The following is a 9,086-nucleotide window of genomic DNA, read 5'->3' on the forward strand; positions in this document are numbered from 1 at the left end:
GTGTACCACTATGACTACCACTAGTACCACCATTATCACCAACACTACTCACCAGGGTCCGGGAGTCAGTGTACCACTATGACTACCACTAGTACCACCATCATCACCACCACTACTCATCAGTGTACCACTATGACTACCACTAGTACCACCATTATCACCAACACTACTCACCAGGGACCGGGAGTCAGTATACCACTATGACTACCACTAGTACCACCATTATCACCAACACTACTCACCAGGGTCCGGGAGTCAGTGTACCACTATGACTACCACTAGTACCACCATCATCACCACCGCTACTCATCAGTGTACCACTATGACTACCACTAGTACCACCATTATCACCAACACTACTCACCAGGGTCCGGGAGTCAGTGTACCACTATGACTACCACTAGTACCACCATTATCACCAACACTACTCACCAGGGTCCGGGAGTCAGTGTACCACTATGACTACCACTAGTACCACCATCATCACCACCGCTACTCATCAGTGTACCACTATGACTACCACTAGTACCACCATTATCACCAACACTACTCACCAGGGTCCGGGAGTCAGTGTACCAGTAGCACGGCCTCCTACCACCATCTAGTCACCGTGTCGTTCACTCTATACCTAAATCCACCCCTGGTTGCCCCGCTCTGCTGCCTGCCTCACCCACCACACACCTTCCCCCTCCCTTTCTCTCACCCTCTCTTCCTCCAAACCTCTTCCCTCTCCCTCCATTCCTCTCTTCCTTTTTCCAGGGGCTGATCCAGAGGGGTCCTGGGGTCTGAACCCCCCTTTTCATCAGAAAATTCCAATACTTTTTTCGGTATTTTTGCGTTTACACACCGCACATTCCTGCCACTAATCTATTATCATATTCTAATTAAACGTCTAATTATAAGATAATTTTTATCTATTACATTACCGGCGGAAATGTATAATAACGGAGATAGCGTATCCAAAATCTTCTCTATTTTGTTCCATTAATCTAGCGCCATTATCGCCTGCCTCTCCTCCAACACTGCTGTCTCCTGCGTCTCCTTCATAAATCATCACGCGAATGCGTTCCCGTACACGTCACGTGGCCAATCAAAAGCTTTTTTGTTTTAGCAACCAATTAAAATGATATTGGGTTTAATTCGTGGCATATTTGGCCCAATCAAATTCAAGTTTTATTTTGGGTCTCATATTTCGAAATTCAAGTTCAGTTCCGACCATGGAAGTCTGCTATGGGTGTCACTTAAATTACATGGAGCTGACTGCGAGTTTTGGGGGAAAAAACGAAGAAACTATAGCATTTTTTCGATCGCACGGTGTTCTTCCAACCTCAGTAAAGTGTACTAAGAGCAAAACTGAATGTAAATATCGCAAAGACCAACATATGTGGCGTTGTGTAAGACTCAGAATCCAACGACGAACAAGAACCAGGCCAATAAGGTAAGAAATAGGTGATTCCATCATATGGTGAGTCATTTAGGTTAGGTTAGGTTAAGCTATGTTAGGTTAGGTTTGGTTTTTGTTTTTCAAGTGCTTTTTTGGTGTATTTTGCCATTATTTTTTTTCGGAAAACTTCCAACGAAATAAATTCGATAAAAAAACCCGGCTAATTTCCGCCAGAAATGAAGGTCATATTCGGTCTAAACACACACAAATACACTTCAAAAATTTATTTTTGACTTTCTAACAGAGTGGGGTGTGACACTGCAAATTTACCTATTTTTCTTTAATGCAGTATTGTACTCGGGCGTTTTTGTATAGTAAAAAGAATTTACAGTACTATTTACTTCAGAGTATCTCCTAATATCAAATGCACATGGCTTCAAAATGGCCTTAAAATGCCCATGATATTGGTAATATTTAAAAAAAATCGGGTGCTTACAGCGCCCCCCCCCCCCTCCAAAGCCCCCCGGCTGGGTGGGCTCGCTTTGGTCGCCCTGTTCCCCCACCCAAAACTTCTTGGACCCCCCTTTTGATATTCATGGATCCGCCCCTGCATTCCCCCTCCATCCAAACCTATTTCCCTCCACCCTTCACTTCCTTGCTCTATTCGTCTCTCATTCCTGCCTCCCTCCATTCCTCTCCCCCCCATTCCTCTTTCCACTCCATTCATCTCTTCTTCCACCCATCCAAATTATGTCTATACATATCTTAATAGTGCTCTATTATTACTCATACAAAAATAACTAACTTAATATAACCTAACTTAACCCAACCTAGCCTAATCTAGCCTAACCTACTCTAACCCAATTTAACCTAACTTAACATAACCAAACCTAACTTAACATAAGCTAACCCCCATGTAGCATTAGGGTGTTTAATCATCAGGTGAAACAAGGTGGAGAGGCCAATTTTCAGGTGACGAGAAGTTTATCATTCATAGTTTGTAGAGGAGCCCGCAGGTCCTGGTGTCTGGTCCCTGTGTTCTCTTCTTCGACAACAGGTACATGCATACTCGTACATTTCCGACCGACGACTCTGCTTGGCTTGATTAAAATAGATCACGAGACAGAATTTACCATCGATAACTTCAACATCATTTTATCCGTATTTTTTACTGATTGAAATAATGCCTGTTGTCGACGTACTGAGAGTAGGGAACCAGTTTCAGCGAGATTCTACATGAGAAACAAATGACTCGCCAGGAATAATGGTGGGCGGGGCTGATAATGTTGAGAGCCTGAATGCACGTTTGCAACTCTACCTACCTCGTTCAAGATAGAAAACGTGACTCTTGTCTCATCAAGTGTTTTGGCACTAATTGAGAATAGAATTAGTTTTTTAATGGTTAAGTACACAAATTCAATATTAATGATACCATAAAGCTCCCTCCCTTGATCGGGTCACCTAAGGATTGGACACCCCAGCTTATATCACCTAAATATTAGACACCCCAGCTTATATCACCTAAATATTAGACACCCCAGCTTATATCACCTAAATATTAGACACCCCAGCTTATATCACCTAAATATTAGACACCCCAGCTTATATCACCTAAATATTAGACACCCCAGCTTATATCACCTAAAGATTAAACACCCCAGCTTATATCAGCTAAAGATTAGACACCCCAGCTTATATCAGCTGAAGATTAGACACCCCAGCTTTTATCAGCTAAAGATTAGACACCCCAGCTTACATCAGCTAAAGGTTAGACACCCCAACTTATATCAGCTAAGGAATAGACACCCCAACTTATATCAGCTAAATATTAGACACCAGACACCCCCAGTTCATATCACCTGAAGATTAGACACTCCAGATTATATTTCCTGAAGATTAGACACCCCAGTTGATATCATCAGAAGAATATGTATCCTTAACTAACTTAGCCTAACCCAATCTTGAGATGATCCGAGGCAAGTGTCAACCTTAAATACTGTGTAACGTGACGTATAGGAGCAATAGTGGTAAAACTAGAACACACTACTCCTTTTATAAGATAGATATAGGGGAGAGAAAGCGTGCAGACGGTTGTAAAGGGAGGCTTTGTAGAAATACGACGCAGCCTCCCTCCCTTCACCTATAGTACCCCAAGCATTGCTACTGTACTGTGTACATTCCATGGGGCACTAGGAAAATATGGCACAATTGTCAAATTAGGAGTGAAATGGCATAAAAAAAAGCCACTAAGTTAGATTGGTTAGGTTAGGAAAACTTAGGTTACAATGTGTTAGGCTACCTGGCCCTCTCGTCTGAGCCTCGTCAGCGGGAATCATCAGACCTTGGCAGGGGGTCGAGGTCCCCCACTATCCGTTAATTAATCATCAAGGATGGCAGCTAAAATTAGTGTATATATCACAGTTCGCTTCGTACAGTCGTTAATAGATAGGAGACTTGTGACAAGTAGTGACCGCTTGAAAAAAGAATGAACTGTGGGCGTTGTATTATCTCCCTCCAGATAATTATAAACAAAGCCAACTACTCGTGTGTTGCCTCTATCCCCGCACGCGACGCTGGCTTCAGCTTCAATGGTTATTACTATCGTATTTTGACATCCATATTAGTGTGAAGACAATTTTATATGATGTTGTAAGACTGTGATGAACAATTGTGATTTTATTGAGTTTACTTTTCTTTCATTACGCTAATCAACTGACAGTTCTAATTTTTGGAGATGAGACGAGGGAGGCGTAGATACTACAGACAATTCCCTGGCTGCGTGCAAAACGGGCCAATGTCAAAAAATGCCAATTTAGACTTTGGCCCATGAAACCTGGGTTATATGTGCCAATGTCTAAATTGTTATTTGACATTGGCCCTTTTTGCACTCAGTCCGAGAATTATGACTGGGAGTGCGAACCAGTAATTCTTGAGAAAAATCGAACTTAGGTATTTTCATCATTGTGCTGCTAGTCCTCGTGAGGTTAATATATAGGTTCCCTGAGGCACTTATACTCACTAACATAACGAGACCGTCCGCAGTAACGACGTATAGAAGTATTGAGCTACGGTACGAGTGAGGAAAATATCTAAACTTGTTCGTACCACAACATCCCAGCAATATGCCCATCGAGTTAGAAGCTGCTGTCGTCAAGACTCCGTCTGGTTTTCTTAAGATCTGTGAAATGGTGAGTCAAGATTCTCATTCTCATTGACCCCATTATAAATGTTCAACCCATAACTGGAAACGAGGCAATTGATATTATACAGTACTGTTTTGGGATCCTGTGTGTGTAAGCGTCCGTCCTATAGGTTGCTGCTGGTTGTCGCCTATAAAAAATAAATAAATCCGACAGCCTAATAATCATCGACCAAAATTAATATATATATATATATATATATATATATATATATATATATATATATATATATATATATATATATATATATATATATATACTCATCTTAGTCGATGATTACTTGGCTGTCGGATTTTTTTTTTCTATGCACGGTGGTCAATGTTCTGCGTCCCGGTACCAGTCCATGGACCGGGGGTTAGGAACCCTTGTTATACCCCCTACTTTGCTGTCACTCGCAATCGAGTATGACGATCAATCAGCTATTATACAATGGCATGAGTTATTAAGGATGTAACCTACGTTGCTGAGTTCTCAGATGACAAAATAGGCCGATACGGGACCGGCATGGTCGTTTACAGATGTTGCACTTATGGGGGGGCTACATCTAGTGCGGGAGGGACAGAGGCAGCGTCTTTCCAGCGTTGGCGCTTGTCTGCCTCGTTATGCAGTCGGGCTAACTGGAAGGCATTGACACCTTCTTGTGTGCTCTTTCAAGCATTACGGTGTGGCAAGGGGTGACATAAGAGGGCTATAAACACTTCAGAGGATATTACTCGGTCAAGTGTTCATAACTGGAGCTGGCGGATGTTCGTCCAACTAGGGCCACGGGCTAAAGTTGAAGAAACCATAAGTTCAGAAAACTGTCAGGGTGAACTTTTTTGGGGTGAATGATGTGAACTTTTGGAACAATCTGCCACAGAGTGTTGAGACGACACCGAGTGGGAGCTCATTCAACTCTAGCGAGGTAGAGATATCTACCACACAGTGCAAAATTTCAACCATTCTCGGTAAAAAAAACCCTGACTTTTCCAATCACACGCTCAGTTGTTCAGGTATCGCCGCCAACTCGTCACTCTATGCAAAACAAAAACAAAGTTGGCGGGTCGTCCAAAAATGTCGTTTAAACTTTTCTTAATATACAATTATGTCTGAAATCCCACGACACTCTGCCATCTCTCACCTTATCAAGAATGGAAGTTTCAGTCTCGTGTCAAAATAATTGGTGAGCGCTTGAGAATCCATGCTGGCCGCCTCACTGCATTTAAACAGGAGTCAAATGAAATGTCTTCAGTCTTCTGTAATTTTCATTTGTATGAATAAAAATATTCTTATGATAATACATTAATTCTGCATTAAAATCACTTAAAAATCCTATAATTTGGTATAATAAAATCAATTCCTTTCAATTATGAATAATATAAAACCATAATTGGACCGAAAGCATTGTCGTTGGTCTATCCCTCCTTGAGACCAAGGAATATCTAATAAGGAACGCCACCTCTTACTGAGTGAGTGCACTACTAGAGAGAACACATTAGGTAAACTAAAAAAGTTATTCATAGAAAATGAATATTGTTTCAGTAGTAACCATTTTTGTCACAGGTAGAACCAATAACTATAATATATATATATATATATATATATATATATATAATTCACTATATGTGAATTATTTTGGGAACTGTGTTTTCTTTCCTTGTGGTTATATATATATATATATATATATATATATATATATATATATATATATATATATATATATATATATATATATATATATATATATATATATATATATATTATCGTTCCATTTCTTATCATATCCTTTTTTGTTTTGTCTTGCCTTATCTTGTATCTTATACTCTTCACCATAGTCTGGTCAGCTAACTAGCTGGTCGGATAGAAATACTGTACTTTTGTGTAGACTTACCTTTCAAGTCAACTGGAATTAAAACAGAAGATAAATAGTGCTGCAACACCTTTGAATATCTGTAAGCAAATTTCAAGAAAATCTTTGAGATAATTGATAAAGTTGATAAAGCAATGTTGAAGGCTTACCTTAAGACTGATTTTTGGGGAACTGTTTATAACTACAGTACTGTGCATCCTCCGAGAAACAGTCACAAGTTTGTGTGTAAATTGTGTTACTGGATTACTGTAGTGAATGTCTGATTATTGTCATTCAGCAGATAGTCTAGCATAGAACTGAATAATTACCACTTAAGTTTATCATTTCGTTGCATACTTTTGGTTTAACGTTGCTTCTGTTCACGACTCTAGCTTAGTGGTGCAGTGGAAGACAAAGAACCAAATTGGTGTCCTCATGTTAACTTAATCCATTCAGGCACTGACCATCATAGCCCTGAGTGTCTCTCAGGGAACCGAGAACTTCAGCTTCGGAGACGAATCTCGCACGTTCTTTTGTGGGGGAGTTCTGCTGTTGTCCATAGTTGTCACTCCACTGTTGTTTTACACCTACATCAGAGGCTCGGCTAAGGACATACAGAAGACACCATTTGTAAGTCTCCAATTTTATGTGAAGTTATTTATTGCTATGACTTTTTCTTTTGCATCTGCAGTTGTATCATTCCTTTGTTTCTGAATCAGTTGTCTTCAAATTTAACCCCTTGGCTGCGGGAGGTTACCCTAAGCTGAATAAAATCATCTGGCGGCAGCCAAAATAAAATGGTAAGTGCAGGAATTGCAGCAAAAGGGTTAATGGTCACGTAAAGTTTTAAGTTTTGGATTTAGGATTTGGTTAGAATTTTGGCTGGACAAAAGTGAACAGCATCATCATGAGAGACTGACTGTGACACAGCAGGAGAGGAAATTATATCTTGCTAAGGCAAAAAAGAGCTACACAAACTAGAGTGGCATCACACAGCTTAAGTTTCCTAATTCCTGGTACTGTACTGTACTGTACTATACTGTAGTAATCTAATCTCAGTGAAACATTCATTCCATTAAGTGATTAAAAATTTTCAGCCATTTTGTGAAATAATTGACTGAACAACTTGACTGTAACATTTATGATTGAACTTGCTTCTTAGTTTTGTCAACAGTTGGGAGCAAATTCTCAAAAAAGGATTAAACAGTATTATCTTATATTTTCCCTTCCTTATCACTTCTCTTTGTCTCTTTGTTTTCTGGTCTATTCAAGTAACATGATCTGTCATTCTTAAACAGGAACTCCAAGTAAATCTGACCCAGGCAATTCTGATGATAGCAGCAGGAAGTGTAGTCATCAACACCTACTGCACTTCACCCGGGCAAAACCTAACTTTTGCAGATTCTGGTAAAACTGCAGGTTCTCTCTGTATCATAAATGGAGTGATATATGGTGCTGACACCTTCTTTGCTTACCAGAATATTAAGTAAAGATTTAGGTAATTATTGCTATCTGTACAGCTCTTCATATACACTACTGTATACTGTACATAAGTACTGTACTGTATATTATTTTTTGTGAAAACCAAGATAGATAACATCTTTGTAAGAGGTAAGATTTTTCCCTCACTAATATGACACATATAGGTCAGTTATCAGTTTTATTTAGTAGCACTGTACCTCATATAATGAAGTACAGTACAATCTACACTCTCTCCAGCCTTTCATAATTAAAAACATATTTTCTGGTCCATGAGATACAACTGTAAGGTTGTTGCTAAAGTGTGTACTGTACTGCACTATGTTATGTAAGTCATTTATGAAAATGAAATGACGACTGTGTTCCAGAATTTGAATATTATTTTCTAATGCATCTCAACTACATACCAATCAAAAGCATTTAAATGCAATATTTGTTAATCTTTTAAACCTAAAAAATGAACTTAGAATCCAGACTGCAGTGTAGTGCAAAAACTGCACTGCACTTGCAAATCTAAAGAATTCATCATGTAGATAATCCTGACATGAAAAACTCGCGGATTTTGCTTTCTCGTGGGGTCCATTTTACCTAACCCCAGCGAGCTTTAAGGGAATACTGTAGCTATAATTTTCTAAAATTCAAAGTACAAAAGTCTATATAAAGGATAATCAACATGTAGATAATTCTAATACAACTATAAATGAACAGCATCACTACTAACCTAACTAAAATGACAATAAATGACATCTTATATAATGAAGGAAACAGGACAGCAGATGGTATATGAAGGAAACAGGACAGCAGATGATATATGAAGGAAACAAGACAGTAGAAGTTAAGTGAAGGAAACTGGCAATTCACACACACAGAGTCAAAACTCTCAATCTTCTCCTTACCAGATACTGTTGTCTAAATAACACTTTTGTTTTTGGTCTTTGTAAAGCAGTTTTAGCAGAGCCTTTTGCATGGTATCACCCAACACCTGGTGACACACTGGTGGCTGCACAGGAAGTTATCTGTAAACTAACTGATGTATTTCCTTGTATCTACTTGGCCCTATCATTATATATACAATTCTACAATAAACACGAACATTACAGAGGTACAAAAATAGTGAAAACACTACTCCATTTTTTAGTCGCTACTGTATAAAAATATATAATTTATTTTCACTGGGAATAAGAAGATACACATC

General features: G+C 39.1%; 1 protein-coding gene across 1 annotated transcript; it reads left to right on the forward strand.

The window, feature by feature from the left end:
- The first annotated feature begins 4,331 nt into the window (after window positions 1-4,331).
- Window positions 4,332-8,963, forward strand: LOC121864946. The gene is made up of 3 exons (XM_042364157.1): window positions 4,332-4,572; window positions 6,869-7,042; window positions 7,711-8,963. The coding sequence occupies exons 1-3, from the start codon at window positions 4,507-4,509 to the stop codon at window positions 7,900-7,902; spliced, it is 432 nt and encodes a 143-aa protein (XP_042220091.1). The 5' UTR covers window positions 4,332-4,506; the 3' UTR covers window positions 7,903-8,963.
- Window positions 8,964-9,086: the final 123 nt, after the last annotated feature.

Source organism: Homarus americanus, unplaced genomic scaffold (genome assembly GCF_018991925.1).
Source record: "Homarus americanus isolate GMGI-L3 unplaced genomic scaffold, GMGI_Hamer_2.0 scaffold2539, whole genome shotgun sequence".
Lineage (NCBI taxonomy): Eukaryota > Metazoa > Arthropoda > Malacostraca > Decapoda > Nephropidae > Homarus > Homarus americanus.